The sequence below is a fragment of the Cucumis melo genome, chromosome 4 (assembly GCF_025177605.1).
Source record: "Cucumis melo cultivar AY chromosome 4, USDA_Cmelo_AY_1.0, whole genome shotgun sequence".
In the NCBI taxonomy this organism is placed as follows: domain Eukaryota; kingdom Viridiplantae; phylum Streptophyta; class Magnoliopsida; order Cucurbitales; family Cucurbitaceae; genus Cucumis; species Cucumis melo.
In genome coordinates, this window is record NC_066860.1 from 31606023 (window position 1) to 31625813 (window position 19791).

The 19791-nt window shown below is 32.2% G+C and overlaps 2 protein-coding genes across 5 annotated transcripts; both read right to left on the bottom strand.

Annotated features, from left to right (window-relative positions):
- Positions 1-577: 577 nt before the first annotated feature.
- LOC103486722 (uncharacterized) lies at positions 578-4875 on the bottom strand. Of its 4 annotated transcripts, XR_537121.3 has the most exons (10): positions 4657-4873; positions 4199-4399; positions 3848-4010; positions 3535-3605; positions 3279-3327; positions 3131-3201; positions 2914-3026; positions 1832-1931; positions 1569-1714; positions 578-917 (listed from the first exon to the last, which is right to left on the bottom strand). XR_537121.3 is itself a non-coding variant. In XM_008444768.3 (9 exons), the coding sequence occupies exons 1-9, from the start codon at positions 4766-4768 to the stop codon at positions 1620-1622; spliced, it is 975 nt and encodes a 324-aa protein (XP_008442990.2). In that variant the 5' UTR covers positions 4769-4873; the 3' UTR covers positions 983-1619. The 4 variants fall into 4 exon arrangements, 2 of the variants coding, with proteins under 2 accessions (XP_008442990.2, XP_050940036.1); XM_008444768.3 differs by lacking the exon at positions 578-917 and having other exon boundaries at positions 983-1714; XR_007820418.1 differs by lacking the exon at positions 578-917 and having other exon boundaries at positions 1408-1714; positions 1832-1948; positions 4657-4875.
- Positions 4876-6283: 1408 nt separating this feature from the next.
- On the bottom strand, positions 6284-13368 carry LOC103486721 (probable glutamate carboxypeptidase AMP1). The gene is made up of 10 exons (XM_008444766.3): positions 12135-13368; positions 10390-10632; positions 9979-10131; positions 9675-9743; positions 9146-9233; positions 8378-8461; positions 8089-8177; positions 7736-7849; positions 7497-7631; positions 6284-6852 (listed from the first exon to the last, which is right to left on the bottom strand). The coding sequence occupies exons 1-10, from the start codon at positions 13080-13082 to the stop codon at positions 6670-6672; spliced, it is 2106 nt and encodes a 701-aa protein (XP_008442988.2). The 5' UTR covers positions 13083-13368; the 3' UTR covers positions 6284-6669.
- Positions 13369-19791: the final 6423 nt, after the last annotated feature.

Below are 19791 nucleotides of genomic sequence, written 5' to 3' on the forward strand. Positions count from 1 at the left end.
AGGTCCTCAATTTGATGTGTAACAAGTGTTTGTAAACTTTAAAAATGGTCGCTGTACTCTTGAATCTTTGTTAGGTAAATGCAACTTACTTATTTGACCGTTTCTAAAATTCGTGTTTTGGTTTGTGTCTTTCTTCCCTTTCGGTTTCGTTTCCAAGTAATTTGGAACTTTAAAGTGATGAAAAAAAATCAAGTAGTTAAAAGATATTAATGTTTACGGTTGATTCTATTTGACAATTCAAAGTTTAGAACCTATTAGAATTTATTTCCCAATTGGTATATGAACTATTTATCAATATAGTCTCGATAGTTGGGACGTCAAAAGTTCTCTCTGTATGACAATTTAGACAGATGTTTGTATTTCAATGTTAAAAAAAAACATGTATAACAGATAAGAAAAAATTAAATGTGAACATTACATAATTATAGTTTCCAGAATATTAATATGGTAACTATAGTGATTAACAGTTTTAGAAACTATAATAAAGTATGTAAATATTTTTTAAAAATTGTAAATACAGGAAATCTATTGATAATAGACCGGTATTTGCAATATAGTATATTTTTATTTTTGATAAATTTTGTTATATTTGTAATTTTTTTAAATGTTATATTAATATTTTAAATCAAATTGTTTTAATTGTCACTATACCATATTGCAGCCATACTAAAACTATATATCAAAAGCATAAAACAAATTTCAAATGTTCATGATCTCAAACCGACTGTTAAATGATGAGTCAAACTATTGACATCACTTCTTTGACTAACTTCATAAATGTCGAGACTCTTCAGTCGTAAATCTGAAATCTGAAATTTGAAATTTGACTAACTTCATCAAATATCATCGATCTCACTTTCACCTCCACCAAAGCGATGACACGTAGCGGTAGTGATTGACAACAAAGATGATATGATCTACAATAGCATGCAAATACATCGGCGAAAGAATAACGGAATAGTTCTAATCACATAATTCAATGTAAAATAAATAAACAATATTATTTGATGAGAACAATCGACAATTTATTGTCACATTCTAATCTCATTGATCAACTGACAATCAACTTGAACATAAGAACTATTCAGACTCATTCTGCAAACTCGATCGACAAGTTTTCCTTGATGTAGTCATCAAATTCATTAGAGATATCAAAAGTGTGTTCGGCACCAAAATTCTTGTAAAATGTTCACAAATAATATGGCCAGCTAAGGAGCTCTATGCAAGGACACCCATGTTACTATATATCATCTTCAGATGATCATGAGATTCTCATCCTCAAGAGAGGCAAAGTAATAGTCTACTCATGGAAAGAAGAATATCTTTTTGTAGGGTTTGACAAATGTATTTGAAAACTAAAATCATTTCAAGCATTAATCTATAATATATCTAGAAGCCAAAGCAAGCTTAGTACAACAGTAATTGACATGACCTTTCATTATCTTAGAGGTGGGATGCTTGATTCTTTTACCGCACAATGATTATACAATTATATTATCATTATGCATATGAACATATTCGTAGAATAAAACTATTTCAACTGCCGATATAATATGCAAGGAACGAACCTGTGTAGGATATCCAATCTCATCAAATTGAAGGACAAATTCATTTACTCTCTATAAAACTCTGTAGGATATTTGACCCTCAATCGTTTCAACAAGTACTCGCTTCATTCGCACAAGTAGAAGTAGAAAAGACCTTGCTTTGGGACCTACAAAACATACCATAGCATCATTACATTGCTTATTAATAATAGTCAAGGAATTTAGGGTGGTTTCATCCGTTAAGTAAATGCATTAGAGGGTGAATTACAGTTCGTGTATATTACCAAGGTCCAAACTTGAAATTTCGTCTTGAAGGATATAGTTCTTTCCCTTGCCTTTCATCCCCAAGCATGAATTGATTTTCTCAGCAGCCACGATGAGATCCTGGACAAATTGGATTCCTAGGATGTAAAATGTATATGTAACAAAAGTTGGTATCATACAAATTAACAGGAAGCATAATTAGAATCTAAATCGAGGGCTTGGAGGGGTATGGGATCATGATGTGATAATGTTCCGACAATCATAGTGCTTCAAAACCATAATAGGTGACTACCAAAGAGAAAAATGGGATTTTACACTGAAGTTCTTGCAACGACACTCTTCAACGAAATAGAATTGATGAAAGAAAAAAAACAACTCTTGCAAGATATAGGTACATATATAAATTTATCACCATTACGTGAATATTTTTGGTGAAGCTATTACTACTAAAACCTATCTACTTGGCAAAATGTTTTCTCATGCCACTAAATATGAACTCCCATACAGCATCTAATTTGACTATTACCCCAATACCAAGACGGTTTTCAACATCACCTCCAATGATATATCAAGTAGATGACTTGAAAGGTAAGAATAATCTCCCGGTAGAAGTTGACCCACCGGCCATTATATGCTCTCTAGGATATGCTCAAAGCAGAGAGGACATTAATCTCCGGATCAACAGGATCTTGTGTCTATGGATGTTACCCTTTTGAAAACCAGCCGTTTAACTAAAGACCTCCCCAAGAACTTCTTTGGAAATTAGATAACATTAGAGATGAATAGAACTCTATACAAATTAATTATGAGGGAAACATATATTTCAACCAAATCATTAACGACCATTCTAACAGGGAGCACATGAACAACAAATGTCAGAGCACAGGAGTCATAAAGAACCAACGTGAGTACTAGGAGTAGGAGGAAAAGGTATGAGCTTCATCATGCCTTTGTTGGTAATGACTCTTCGGCTTGTTAGGAAGGGCCAGACCGCACTCTCACGTTAACCAAGACATGGATAAATAATGGCAACTCAACAAGCACTAATTAGAGGGAAAATGGATAAAGAATAAAATCAACTAGAACTATTAAAACGTCTTACCTCCCACGATGCTAGGCCCTTCATATATGATGGGAGGCTTTCAAAATCGTCCTTTGATAGCGTAATTAGAGGTGAAATGGGTTCTTTAAATGTCAAGTGATCTTCACCTTCCCCTGCGTCCAACGAAATCTCAAGTAATAAGCATACATATCTTGATATTCGTAGAAAGACGGGGTTCTTCAACTAATAGTGTGTACGCAATTTATGAGCTTTCTACCTTCAGGGGCTCCCACAGTCTGTGCTGCAGATTGGCATGGAAAATTTGAGCCAAGTGGTTTCTCTAAGAATCTAAAAGGAAAAAATGTCATCAGCCAATCTTCTGAAAGCATTGCATAATTGATACGAACTTGGACATTGAAACCTACTTTTTTGGTGTATGCAAATCCTCGTACGGGTCACTGAACGTAGAGTTGCCTATAAACGCCAAATATTAGAAGTCAATTGTTAAAAATTTATTAATAATCTTCAGTGAGAAAACAAGAACGCTCCCAACAACAGATAAATAATAAAAACTCGAGGTTCAAATATATTCGAAATACTGATAATCGTAACAGCTACGCCTCATGCATATTCTGAAAGATAGCATATTATAAAGACGAGTGACAATTGTAGTCTTCTGACCTTCGGATGCTAGAGTGGCAAGACAAACATCGGAAAGCCCGGCATTTTGTAAGCTTAAAGAGTCGTCGAGTCTGAAAACAACAAGAATTAAGAACGACGCAGTGTCAACTCCATTGAAAGTGCAAGATAATCAGATAATTAATAGGTAGTCATCATTTAATACCTATCCAAGGGAAAAAAAATGTTTCTCTTTTAAGAATTTCTGGAAAAAGTCCTCATTTCTTAAATTTTTCATCCTTTACTCGTCTTTATTTACAAATGAACAATAAGATAAGACGCAACAAATAACAAGCGGTGGGAGAAGGAAGGATACAGTATATCATCTTCGAAACTATGCTTGGCAAGTCCTGCCGTGGAAACTGATTTCTGGTAAGAAGACGATACGTTCAATCCATCCATGGAACTTGAAAGCTCAAAATGCAACCCAGGCGTTGATACATTGTTAAGAATTTCGTCATCTTCATCAACCTCAAACTCTAGGCAAAAAAAGAGATGATACAGCATTAACGGAAGCAACAGCCATTCATTACTCATTATTTTATGCTTATCGAAAGAATCATAACTGAAGTTGAGAATTTACAAAATTAAGAAACATGTATCCTAGCTACAGCACACGTTATACCAACTCCACATTCAAGAAAAGCAGGAATTCCATGTAATTCACCTGGTACATATCCAACACCCTTGAGCTGCTTCTGTAGCTCCAAAAGATCAGTTTCGTTCTTCTTATAAACTTCACTAACATGACCTAAAAGCTCCTCGAAGGATACAGTTTCTAAGGACATTGATTCAAGAAAGTTGAGATCAACGTTAACAGCCGACACACGGCGGTTGAGAGATTGTATAAAGGTCGACGATGCCGAATCTGTAGAATATTAGAAGAAGAAAAAATCTAAAAAACTAGTACTAACAAGTCCCCTAACTTATCGACAAACTTAAATTTCCGTCCAATTCATCAAAACAAAAGACAAGCAAATTTACGAACGGAAGACAGCCAGATGCCATCTACTAGTCTATGATGCAATGATTGAACAGAATTTTCATCCAATTCCATCCGTAGCAGCGCAGAGACTAGAAAAGGAGAAGATACAAGGAAAAGGAAAAGATGGAGATCATATTCACCGAGAGGAATGGGGCGGCGATCCATGGAGTGCTTTAGGGCATCGCTGGTGTTTTGGAGATGATTGCAAAAGGGCGCTAGAGTTTTGCTGAAGTTCGAGATCAAGTCCTCCATTGTTCTTCTTCTTCACTTCCAAATGCTCAAATTGAATTTAAGCTTGAAACGATCGATCGATTTTTCTGACTTTGTGAAAGAAGATGGAAACACGAAGGCGGGAATATCATTTCGGATGTTTAAATTAAGATGGGCTAAATTACAAATAATGTCCCTATCTCTTATTCCATTATCGTCCTTGGTCTTTTATATATATTTCGAAATTACCCTTCGATAAGTTAGACTAAATAATGATGAGGTATTTGTCGGTTGGTTTGAAACCCGAGCATTTTTTAGATTCTAACCTAATTGTTGAAGTCCTAAATTTCTTCGACTCAATTAACTCTTATACCAACCTTATCGAGTGTTTAGTTTGGTCAATTTTAGGAATTAATTAATGATATAGCAATGATGGACCAATATTTGCAACATCGACCAATGATAAACTTATATCATCGATAGACTTTATAATTTTTGTTATACTTGCAATTTTTAAAAAATGTTATATATATAATATTTTAAATATAATTGCTATATTTGTAATTATTCCTTCCAATCTTGTTTTCAAGACTTTACAATATTTTTGTAATATCGTGTTGTTTCAAAAATTTTAATTTAACTTCTTATCATCTTCGAAATTGTTTGAAAATAATCATTAAACTTCTTAGAAAGAAAATGTAACGTAGTAAGTCTAAAATAAATAAATATATGTTAGACGCAAGATGAATAAATCACAATTACAAATAACATAAAATATAGGGTTGCCATCAAAGTGCTAATTAATTAATGAAATTCGATGTTAGGGCAAATTGAAGAGAAAAATAAATTAGAATATAATCACAAGTATTTGGGGAAATCTTCACTTGATTATAAATATTGTTTTCCTTCATTTTCTTCACCTCTTACCTTCCATCAACTATTTTCTGCTTACCTAATTCTTCTACAAATTTTCTCCTTCAAACATATTATTTTCCATGAAACCTTCTCTTTTGAACTCGATAGACTATTTTAACATCTGATTTGGTGGGTGTGGTGAAAGATTTGATTTCCATGGATGCATGAACTTTTCTCACAATATGTATCTTTTCCGACCATTTGAACCAAAGATCGCCTATATCTGTTCCTTGATCTTAGTATGATTTCATGTATTTTACCAAAACCTGCTCCTTGATCTTGGTCTGATTTTAAGTTTTTCTACCAAAATCTCTTCCTTGATTTTAGTATGATTTTAAGTTTTTTTCCACTCATTGTCAAAATACATTCTCATCTCAAGTATGTTATTTCATAAAAAACGTTTATGAGATATCACATTACAATGATGCATGTAGGGTTAGAAAGATCTTCATGCTTGGTCTTGGTCATTTGAAAATTCAAATAACAAATACGAGGTACTCCACCATGCTTTACAGAAAAAAAAACGTCAGTTAAAAATCTAAAGTATATTCCTCAAAAGGTATTTATATTATATCTTGTGATTAATCAACAATAATAATAAATTTAAAAAATAAAAAATAAAGAGGTATCTGCTCTACCAAATAATAAAACTCAAGGTAGACCGTCGCAATTTGTAATTTATCTTCATAAAAGAACCCCAAGGCTAACACAAGATAACCCAGTCAGTTCAACAGAGCTGCAGCTCTCTCTCTTAAGATCTAAAATAAAACCTACTTTTGAACAAACAGACCAATATATAGCCAGTTCACAAAACAGTACAATTAGTTAAGATTCAAGGAAATGATCTTTGCTTAGATGTAGTTATAATTTCATCCATCCTTGCATAAGTATTTACTATGAGGGTGAGCTCATACAACGACAAGAAACCGAGTGATCATAAACAACTTACAACAACGTGTGATTGTCGTCCTCATTCCCCATGTGCAAATTTCTAGATACTGTAAAATTTTAGGTGCCTTATCTTTCTTTCACGAGAGTTCACCTTTAAGTGCTGCAGCAGCCCTTCCAATGGCTCTAGCCACTCTCCAAATCTCATGCTGAATTAGCTCCTCCAATCCCATTTTGTTCATTTCCTTGGATTCGGAAACTGCGTCTGCAATACCTGGGAAGTAAACCAGGGCACTTTCGTAGTCGCTCGGAGGCCCATAAACCTGCAAGACGGAGGATGTTTACAGTATTTATTGAGCAGAAGATATGCTTAGCTGAGATGCACTTCAACGAGAAGCATCCAGGAATCAGCCTACTGGAAATTAAGACCATAATTAAAGAATAGAAAAAGATAGATTGGCATTGGCTGATTCCTTTTGCACATATGAAGGTAGACAGATCAGTCATTTCCAATGATCAGAAAACCACTTGAATCTAGAGAAGTGAATTAAGCAATTAGATAGGAAGTGTGTTAGAACGTTTGATTATAAATAGCGGGAGGGGGAAGGAGAAAGACATTATTTTGGTGAGGAAGTTGGGAATTAGGGCCTCTGAGATATCTCAAGACAGAAGACCCAAAAAACCTCTAAGCTCGATTTATCTTGTAGTTCTGAATCAATATCTTTTGTATTTCAATATATTTCGGTTGTGTCATTACAGTAAGCTTCTCTGCTCTCTTGGACAAAAGATCGATGGAACTAAAGGGCCTAGGCAAGTGGGGTTCATCCACAAACAAGGATAAAGAACAATCCCTTTAACATGCTCAGGATCATTGAGCTCTCCCCAGGTTTGTAATCTTACACTGTCGCAAACAGTGAGCCCCCACACAATCATATTTGGCAATACTTTGATGAAATGAAACACTTACAAGATGCTTGAACCACGGACGACCCCGAAGCCCATCTACATCTAAGAAGCCTCTTTCTGCAAGCATCAAACGATCATTTAATGCTCGCTTTTGAAACAATGCCACATCACTAGAAGTTTCTTGCTCTCTCAATCTCTGCATTCAAAATATAATACAGAATGGTTGTTAGAACATACTTATACATACATCAAACATATTAGATGCATTATCCCAAGTTCTGTTTCTTTCTGTGATCTTACCTTTGCTTCATTCTCAATTTCTTGGGCAGCGGATTTGAGTTCTTCGATGGATGTTGATAATGTACGCAACGATACGCTCCCATCTAAAAGATGGTTCAGTGTGTCTTTATATGCCTGTGTTGAAAGAAAATTGACAATATTTTATAAGTAATGGATGTTACAGCTAAAAACATAACCTTGTGCTTCTAACCACAATGCCATCATCAAGGTGAGTTAAAATCTGCCATTGATCCCTGAATATTTATCCATATTCTATTTTAGCAACCCAAACTTCTGAAATTTGGATTTTAATCCCTTCAACTTTTTTCAACAGTTTGAACAAAGAACAAAAGTATCGGTGTATGTAAGGGCACCTGTAATTGGTTCGCATAAGAGACGTAACTGAAAGGGAGAATTAAATCGTCAGAAAGCCGAAGGGCTAGCAGTCCCCAAATGCTACCAACTGAACGACAAAGTGAGAGAAGACCATTATACCCAGATTAAGGCATCAGAAAAATAGTCATTGCCTTATCAATAAAGTATGCAATCAAAGGCGAATTTCCTCTGTTATCTATGATGTAAGTTGGTTTCACAACAATAAAAGACCACGAATAAATGAACAAAAATAGAAAAGTTGATTGCCAATTTAAAAAAGAATCTAACCAGTCACATGTCGATGAAACAATGGGTCTCCATAATTTGCCATCCAATCATAGGTGTCGAAGGCAGTATGATAGACAGGAAAATCTGAGTAAGAAAAGAAGCTTGTCAGAAAACAGAGACAACAATACAATGAGCTTTCTTTAACAATGAAAAACCATATTTTATTACTTGAACAAGAAACATGAAAAAACATACGTTCATAGCGAGAATAACAGGATATACGACCACACAATACAAAAACCACTAAGTCAATAGGAGGCGAGACAAAAAGGCTTTACCCATAGAAAACAAAGACTCTAACTACTCAAAATAGGAAGACTGGTAATTACAAAAATATCTAGCAACCGACACCAAGAAAATGGTATTGAATCTAACCAAAGACCAGACCTCCCCCATTATGTCTCTGGCTTTAAAGTTCTTCCATTTCTCTCAAGTCAAACATACCGGCAGAAAAGGCAACCCTACCAAGAACACTCCTCTTAAGACGAAGCAAAACCTCCAATAGAACATGCACACTATATCGAACTCCTAAGACCAAAACTGTTTACTAACCTGTCGTAAAACACTCTCCTTAGGGTTGTCCTCCAATAGAATATGCACACCATACCAAACTACAAAGGCCTATGAAAAGCTATGGGACAAGACAATAATAAATGCAACAATAAGCATGGGACAAATCATTTTGGCAAGTGATTTGTGAATCTCACTTCTTTTTCAAGTATCGCTATAACTCCTAGTTTCCTAGCATATATGGCAATGGTAATATACCTCTTCCATAATACACATCAACAGACGGAACTCCTGCATGTTGCACAAATGCAGCAAAATCAGAATTCACCGCACCTAGTCTTTCAATCTGCAAACTAGCCACGAACAATCACGATCAAACAATAAACAAAGAATTCACAACTTATATTCTTTAAAATACAGGATACTTAATTTCATGACAGCATTTAGTAATATTCATCTTTTAAACTCCATTCAAAAGCTTGAGACTATATTTTATATTTCAAATGCTTAGTTTGAGGAAAACCTTGAGCAGCAAAAATAGAGTCAGCCTGTGGACTTTTTTTTTTAAGAAAATCAATGTAGAGGATCAGTACGCACACCCAGATATCTCAACTGGGTTGACATACCCTTAGCCCTCATCACATCTCAGATATCACATGTGATGAACAGCATGTAGACTAGTTAATCACTTCGTAGTCATACAACAGAAGGGATGCAAGCAGTATGGAAAAGCCAAAGGTGCTAAAATGATTGATATTAATAACAGATTAAGATAGTATGGTCTTACATTCCCAATTCCATTTTCAGCTGTCCATGTGTCATGCACAGTTGCACCTTTCACATCAGGATCTTGGACCTGATATCAGCAAGTCTTTAGAAAAATGTGTGCCATACAAGGGTTAAGCAAGTCGAAATAATAAATAAAACAATAAACTTCTCTTTTAAAAAAAGTCCGAAAATTCAACAGATCTAAGTTAGTTTATACTAGTAATGACAACTGCTTTGATTTTCCAGAGTATAAACCCAAAAATAGTTGATTGGTTGGTATGGAAACAATTTATCTACCAAACGTAATTCCTTTACTTGTATACCTGAGCAGTAACATCATGGAGGAGATCATCTAGCTGAGGAGTTGCACCAGCAAAGAACCCTGGTCCCTGAACTGCACAATCTACATTAAGGTAGGCCACAGCTTTGGTTCCAAGATTCACAATATTTTGCTCAACCCACTCAGTAGATCCTATCTGCAAGCAGCAAAATCTAATTTAAAGAAGTGTCTTTAAACACTGAACTAAACCCAAAAATGACTTGAGGAAAGAGTCTTCTCGAATATTTAAAAATAAATGATTGTAAAGAGAAACATGTGAATAATAAAGGAGAAAATTGACTACTCATGCACCTACTCCTCTTCTGCTCGCATCATAGAGAGAATAAAAAAGAGGGAAAGGCATGTTAAGTCACCAGCAATAATTCAATGCACATGGAGATTTGATAGTACCTACCATACCAAATTCTTCAGCATCCCAACTACAAAGAAGAATTGTTCTTCGAGGGTTCCACCCCAACTTTCTCAAAAGAGCAAAACGACGTGCAATGTCAAGTAAGGCTGCAGTTCCACTGTTCGGATCAACAGCACCAAAACTCCATGCATCTCTATGATTTCCCATAAGCACAAAGCGATCAGGCTCTTCCAACCCCTTTATGACAGCTATGACATTACGAATTGTTGCCACTTTCCTCTCCCCCTAAAAATGAGATGGGTGGAGAGTTAGGAAAAGGAAAAAACTGGGAAAAGAATCAGAAGTACAAGGACAGAGACTCGTACGAAAATGCTAGGCATTCTTCATTTTCATTGCATAAAATAAGAGGCTTTGATGATTATACTAAAATATGTATTTATTAAAAAGAACGGCCATGATAATGAATACTCTAAAAATTTAATGCATATCCACGAGGCTTCCTATCCATGGTCCATTTTTATGGGGACAAGAAGCATTGGTTTTTCCTTGATAGTTGAAAATTTGCAGTCTCCGTCAGGAGTCCAGTGACAACCACAAGCCCCCGGATAGAAAACTGCAAATAATTACAAGAAAGCTCTCCAACAAGAATTGATTTCAAATTAGAGAGAGAACCCCAAGAAGCAGCATGGAGCTTTACCATCTGTTTCCAATTGACACTAATATTTTTTAATTTTTTTCTGTCAAGTTAAATACACCCAAAACTCCACTGATTCATCAATGTTGACCTATATTCCTCGTGTATTGACCTTGCACCAATCTTAACAAAACTTTACCAACTTGCAACTTGTGCAATGTCAACTAAAATCAATATAAAGAAACACTCACCGGCATAGAGAAACTTGGTTCTGTATTCATTTACAAGGGATAGGGATTGCTAACCTTTATGAATAAAAGTTGAGGTTGGAATGACTATTAAGAGTAGTGCTCTCGGATGAATCACTTTTTCTATAACATTTTTTTAGAAATTCTTTCAAAAACTTCATCAACTTTGACTGACTGTGTAATGAACCACCGCGAAAAGTTCGGAAAAAAAAATACTTCTAATTAGCTATAAGCATTTTTCATTCCTAGAAAAGACATGGCTACTGTCTTCTATTCCCAAAACATCCACCCTTTGCTAAGCCAAGCATAACTCAGTTGGTATAAAGATTGTCAACTACCGAGAGGTCTAAGGCCCAAAATGTCTACCCTTCGATATAATTTATGTCCTGGGGGTGAATTTCAGTAAGACGGGGCCAAAGTCCACAAGAACATTTATCCTATGGCAATCAGCTGAAGCAAAAAACGTAGGAAAATTTCGAAATTTCTCACACCTTCATTCAACGAATACCATTAACAAAACACATTAAGTATTATGTGGGACCCATGAAACAAAGTAATATATCATCCAAATGACATGGAAGAAGTAGATACTGCTGTGTAGTACTAGAATTTTTACCAGACAAATCCCCACAATTATGGTCAAGATTAGTCAACGAGGGACAGTTCTAGTTCGACAAAGAATTTACAGCCGTAAAGCAAAAGTCACTTCTCATCAGTAAAGGTCTACGCCTAATAGAACAAATACAACTACCAATCTACAAATCAAGAGGGGAAAAAGTGGCATAACAGAACAGCAAAGTCAAAAGAAAGAGCATTCAATATCTGGGCCTCAACAACGGCCACTAGTTAAAATTTCCCAACACACAGTACTTTTCATCTTTGACTTGAGTGTTGAAATTCAAAACCTGGTAAGTGAAGTTGATAAAAATCGGACCACCAGGCCCCACCGCCGCGGACCTAAGATTTGCTTTCTTGTCCCGCCACTCCGGCGGTACGGAAGCAGTGTCGAGTGAATTCAGAATGATCTCAGCAGACTCAGCCGACAAAGGCATAGACGGAATTTTGGGGAACCTTTTTAAAACTTCACTGTCGTTCAAATTCAACCTCTCAGCTCCATCAACGGCTGCCCAACCAGGACTGAGCGGGTCCCCAATTCCCCTCATCACCGTCCCTCTCTCAAAGCCCTGTCTAAATCTGTCGCCCTCAGTATATAATAGAACCCCTTTTGCCCCATTAGCCTCCGCCTTCGCCACCACCACCCCCCTGGGAAATTCCCCTTTCCTCGCAACCGCAATGCATCCCACAACGGTGACGCCCATCTTTGCCAACTCCCGGTAGTCCTCGTCCCGACCATAGTTCACGAACACCGCCGGGCCGTACACCGTACCGGACGGCGAATAAGCATGGTAGGGTTGAACTACCCCCTCAACATTTTCCGATAGCGGAATATTAACAACGCTTCCATTCGAGAATAGAACCGACAGAGAAGTGGATTTTGGGTAAGAAAGCAGAGCATCATACTGAATCGAATGCGTTTCAAGCCCAAGGTCCCGGAAGTGAGACTCGACGTACCGCACTGTTTCCGACGAGGGTTCCGTTCCGGCGAGATGAGGATGAAGAGTAAGGGACCGGAGATACGACGCGACGGTGTAGTTCGACCCCGATGAAAGAAGAAGCTGCTGAAACCGAACAGAATTTCTCGGACTTGAAGTTACAGAGAACGACGACGAGCTCGAAAAATGAAATGCGTAAAAACCCAAAACACAGATGATGATGACAAAGAAGAAGGTCGGTAATGGAGCAGGTCTCGATGTGCAGATGGTCGCAAGCTGCTTCAGTGGCGGCTGAACCATTTCAACACAGAAAAAGAAAAACCCAGAAAAACAAAGAGATAGAAAGATTTAGGAAGTGGGTTCTGGAGGTTTGAAGAGGAAAGTCCAAAGGGGTTTCGGGAAATTATTATTATAAGAAGGAATTGCGTGCATCCGCCATTAACGAGGAAATGAGAAGGAAAAAGAAGGAAGGAAAAGGAAGAGCATTAAGTTTACTAATAATTATATAAAATACGTTGAAGATGGCTGATGGTTGATTTGTGATCATTTTTTAATTTTTTATGCTTTTTTTCTAGTTTGGTTTTTCTTTCCAAACCTATGAATTATGAATTCTGAAATGAAAAGAAATAAGAGAAGTGGATGCTCTGTCTTCTTCCATAAATTTGACAGCTTTTTTGTTTCAAAAACAATAATTAGGTTAAAATATCATACTTTATCTTTGTATTTTGGAATTTGTTCCACTATAAACCCTTCACTTTCAATATATTTTCTATAGTCCTTTAAATTAAGTTTTTCCAAATTTATTAAAATATAGTAATGATAATAATATTTAGGTTAAACAAAGATTATTTTCCAACCTATCAAAATGAATTAATATATTTCCAAATTTTAGCAAAATAAATAATTTAAATTACGGTGCATCGTAACATTTTGCTATATTTTAAATTAATTTGAAGGTTGGTTTATGTACATTTATGCATGGTTATGATAAATTTTAAAATTAGTCTTTTAAAATTAATTTTTGTTTAAATTAATTAAATAAAAAATATATGTTTTATATATTGAAAAATTATCAAAAATAAAATATTTACTATAATAAGTTTTGTCTTTTAATAATTTTATCATATACAATATAAATAATTTTTTTCCACTTTTGAAAAGGATTAAATTGATTGTTTATTGAACAAGTTTTAAACTAGGATAAAACAATAATATGTTTTCAAAAAATTTAGAATATAATGAAACGTTATGTTTTTTTTTTTTTTAATAAACATATCATAACAGTTTAAAAATTGTTATGTTAAATTTATATCTTGTTGATGCTAAATTAAATTAACTCAATATTAAAATTTGAAATTTTGAAATTATATAAATAAATATGGAGAAGGCTATTTTAACTTAAATAATTATAATGGTTGTGAGGTTTTTATTATTTAAGAAGTAGGCAACAAATTTTTGTCTTTTAGTTTTGAGTGAATTGCACTTAGGTATTGTTTCTATCTTTTTCTTTGTGTTCAAGTACACCTGGTGCTGTTTATTTGATTCTGGTGGATTTATTGTAGGGTCCTTTTTGCTGTTGTTTGTGGAGTGTGTCCAAATTGATTTTGCTTCCAATTCTAACCATTCGTCTTTTGGGGCTATACCTAATGTGATATCCCTATAACTTGTTTGGTATGTAATTCAAAGGAATACCGTCAAGATTGAGGGTTCGTCTCCCATTTTACATATCTTAAAATTTAACAATAATGATTAACGAGTATTTTTGTATGATATTTGAATCTTAAGTGATTGGAATTAATTTGAGAATTTGAAAAATAAAACAAGTAGGTGATCTAACATAATTAAGAGATAAAAGTAGTGATGATGAAGTAAGCAAATTTCATAGAAGATATGTCCCAATACTGTCAAGTACGTATTTTCTCGATGCATAATTATGATAGTCAACCTACGTGTCTCGAAGGCACGGTAGCTTTTAAAATCATTTTTTTTTTGTTGAAATATACGTGTGTGATTTCTAGCTATTTTACATTCGGTTGTCTTTATAGATGATATAATACTATTATTATATGTGTTTATTTTTTTACTACTTTTTATTTATAGATGATATAATACTATTATACGTGTTTTTTTTTTTACTACTTTTACTATAAGTTTGATATTGTTAACCATAGTTATACATCCAATCATAACTAGAACTCAATTATTATTGACTATTAGTTTGAGACTCATTTTTGCCTTTCACGTTATCTGTTACGTAAGATGTAAGTATTTTGACTTTATTTGATATTATCACCTTATAACTTTTTTTGGCCGAACACTTATTCTCTTATCAATAAACCCAATTCATATAGATATACTTTATATGTAAAAGTTTTAGTGTATATATGACTATACATAAAAGTTTGCCTATCATATCAACCAATTAATTACAAATTAACCTTCTTGAACAAATAAATAAATTACTAATATTTTCGTTCAACATTGGACTAGTCTAAAGTAAAAATAACAATTTATAACCATTATGTAAATCACATCATCTAAACTATATTTTTTAAATTACTCAAAATGTTAGAAAGTACGAGTTATCAAAATAGAAGATCGTATAACATAAAACCAATAGAAAAAGAGATTTAGATTAAAAACACTCGAAACATAATAATTTTTTTATTACAAATCGAATCCAAACATACATTATCGTATTTACATCCAATCCAATAATATTATTATTTAAATTAAAAAAGATAGAGGGAGAGAGTTTTGTGGAGGGAGAAAAAGGGGAAACACAGCTTAGTTCATCACATCAAAAGTAAAATATTGTGGAGGAGGCGAGGGGGCCACAGGTAGTGCAACGACGGCCATGATCTAGACTTCTGAGTAGGCCCCGTAGCAAAAGCCACTCCCCACGCCGCATGGACTGATGGATGGATGTAAATACCAAATGCGGCTTATAATCGACTTTTTTTTTTCCTCTAAATTCTTTTTCATTACTTATCAGTTGTCTATTTGCATTTAAATTAGGATTTTTCCTTGTCGTTTACTGTCATTAATATTACAATGTTTCCAAACTATATATGTCAAATTATATTATAACAATATTCAACTTAACACCAACAAATCAATCTCACCTCTATATATATATATATATAAATATAAACGATTTTAAACATTGGAACTATATGTGTTAGTAGAAGAATATAATTGAGAAAAATGTGGAAAATATGTTTATAATTTAATAAATTAATTATAGCCCCTAAATAGTAAATGAAAAAAAATAGAGACAAAGAGTTGTTTTTCAACAAATTAGATAGATAGAGAGTTTTCTTTTGTTTTTAGTATGGAGACTAGAGATGCAATCTATACCCGTTCATCTAATTTTAAATAATGAGAGAGTATAGAGTGCGTTTCTCGTTTCTATATTAAAAAAATCACCCTATTCATTTAATTTGTTTAAAAATATCCTCTTGTTTTTTTTTTTTTCAAAACTTCCCTACTTTGTCGGTTAATCCCTCACACATTGAGTTTGAATGTGAACTATTATCAATTTATTTATAAAATTGGGTTTCATAAAAATACTATTGTAATTGTTATTTTGTAACGTAAAGTATTTAATTATTCATTTTAAATAGATGTAACTTTAAATTTGATGAATTACTGTTAGATTACGTTACAATATGCATTTTGTCACAAAAACTGAAATATTATGTTATATAATTAGTTAAAAAAATAAAGTTCAATTATATAATTTGAAAATGTAAAAGACAAATAATGGAAAGAAAACAAAACTAAAATAGAAATAACCGAAATAAACAATTTTTTTTTTAATTTAACCAACTAAAATAGAATATATTCAAATTTCATAAACAAAATAAGTTAAATTTTTTAATAAGTTAAAAAAAATAAAAATATGAATATAAAGAATTAGATGCGATATTTTCAAATGGAATCCTACATTTGAGGTGGAAAAGAGAGAATCGGATACACCGGCCAAACAGAACAAATGCCAATTTTCTTTTCGAGAGGACTTTTCACTTACCAACCAGCATCTTCCACTTGTGTCTCATGACTTCACTCCACTTTTGTGAACTTAGGTGGCAGACGTTCAATGGGCCTCTCTATTTTTCTTTTTTTTTTTTTTGCAAATTGTGATGTGTGGACTTTGGAGCACTCGATTCAGACAGACTTACTCGTTAATACTAACATATATTATGGACAAATATGTCATTTTACTTTGAAGACGTTGCAAAATGATGACATAATTCAAAATTTGTATTTGGATAGAGTATTTTTAACGAGAATTGAAATAGTAACTTTATTAACTCAAACTATGTTTTCCACTTTTTTTAATTCTCATCAATTTTATTTTTGTTTTGTGGCCTTAACTAATCAAATAATTTTTTTGTTTTTTTCATAAGATTTATGAAAATTTATTGTTGGATTTTTATAATTATTTAAATTTATAATTTTAGTTTTTTGAACTATAATTTTATCAAACATTTGTTTTTAAAAATAAAGAATTTAATATTTTAAAATGTGTTTGGTTGTGAATTTAAAAATACAATAATATATCTTATATTAACAGATTTTTAAAACAATATCTAAAAACAAAACAATTTAAAAATTGGCTATTTTGGATGTTGTTGTTTTAAGTCGTTTTTAAAAGAGTGTACCGAACATATTTTAATTATTATTATTATTATTTTGTTTTAAACACATACAAGAAAAATAAATCACGAATCAAACCAACGAACCTTATCTGTCTGTTGAATTATCTAGTTTTATCGATGTTTTTTAAATAAATTAAAAAAATTAAAACAAACGTGGTTTTTGTTATTTGAATTTGCCTCAAAAATTAATATTTGAATTTAAGATGCGAAATTTTGGTGGAAAAAAAGTGATAATGAACCAGTTTTTCTCTATATATATATATACTACAAAAATCATAGTGAAATTTTCTTTATAAGCAATAGCATACTTTTGAAAAATATATATAATGTAAAGTGGATATCGTCGTTACAATGAAATATGTTGTGTAATTTGACCAAATTAATTGGTGAGGCTTTCCTTCAATACAAAAATTCATATCCATGGAAAGATAATTTGATTTATCATAGGAATGAATCTCATTCTTCATAAAACATAAAATAAATAAATAGAATATCTACATTGTTTTTTAAAGTTTATCTTTTTTATCTTTCTATCTTTTTACAATATTTGTAACTTTTTTTATTAGAAAACATAAAAATGTGAGGGACAGGCCTGACCCAAATTGACTCAACTCTGATTGGGTTGAGTGATTTTTTGTTAGAATCATAGAAAATAGAATTAAACAACATTTTGATATAATACAATAAACACCGTATCAAATTGGGACAATAAATATCTTGGAAGACCAATATTCTTTGTTGGTGTCAAAGAGGACTATAGTATAAATTTAAAGTTAAGTAAAATTAGAAAATCTTGATGTATAACAATAAACACCATATGTGCATAATCAAAATAATATTTGTAAATTCTTTTATAAGAATGTCTATGAGATTGTTTTGATAAAAGAGACCTATATTTTATTTCATCTCACTTTATCACTTTATAAGTTTTAAAATTTTATTTAAATTTAAACCATGTTTTGTTTCATTAAAAAATGATAGCCACTTATAAATAAGAGTACCTAAAATTTTTTAATTAAATATAATTATATTTTAATTAGTTATTGTTTATTGAGTGAATGGTTGAACTAAAAAACAAATGGTTGAACTCTTTGTTTACTTATTTATTTTATTAAAACTTTAGACTTAATAGCAGTACTAATAAATTATAGGAATTCATTTTATATATATTTTTTTTTTTATGATCGACTATTTCTTCTTTGAAATTTATTAAAGGAAGAGTTTGAAAATTTTATTTGGATTGCTGACTTTTAATTTTTTTATTACATAAAAGCATGTTTTTATATTTTAGGTTTTTTATAATTATTTTCATATTTTAAATTGGACGGAGGATTTAAATTTTTTATTCGAACAATTAACGTTGATTTGTTGTTACTTTTATCTATGGTTGAGCTTTTATTATTAATCATGATTTTCATCCTACGTTGTTCCCGAATATCAAATCTACACAAAGATCAGACGCATTTTATGAGGGTGGAATGCATTTTGTTTAGTTAATATTTTGACATACAATTATAATGAAATAAAAAAATGAAGATTTATTTTAATTTTTGAAAATGATTGAACTTATTTATACTTCGAAATGGATAATAACACACGATTTTAAAAGAAAATTGTCATAAAAATAAATATTTTACAAAATATTGGGGGTTTTGTAATAAATTTTGTGGTAAAATTTGTTCTTTTTTTTTTATATATATATATATATATATATATATATATATATATATTAATATGCATACAAAATATTGATTGTTTATGCACAAGTCTTGGTTTGATAGCTTAGTCAATGAATATTGAATAAATCATAAAATCTCTCTCAATTCTTGATTTAAAGTTTATTTTTCTATAGATTTTGGTAAATTAGTCTGAACACAATTTCCAATTAAGTAAACTTACAACGTGAATATGTTTTTAGAATGTAACACATTAATCTAATTTTTCTGTAGAAGGTCCATGTATCATTTTATATCTATTGAATTTAAAATTAAGATATTTAAACTAATATTAGGGTTTGAATATTGTATTAAAATACTTACATAATGGAAACTAATTTATCTTAAATAAAAAAATAGTTAAAAATACTTGTGCATGTAACTAAATTTTAAATAATTTGACTCTATTCAAACTCATCTTCAAAACTATATTTTCAATAGTTCTAACTATCGAAGTTAAATTGAGTATAATTCAATGATAAAAGATTGTAGTATAATTCAAGATTGTTCTTTGTTCTTCAAGATGAAAGGTTCAATTGATCTTCAAACTAACTATTTTGTTAGTATAATAAATTGAATATATGATCTCTTGGTTAATTATCAAGATATGTCTAATTTTTTATTAATAGA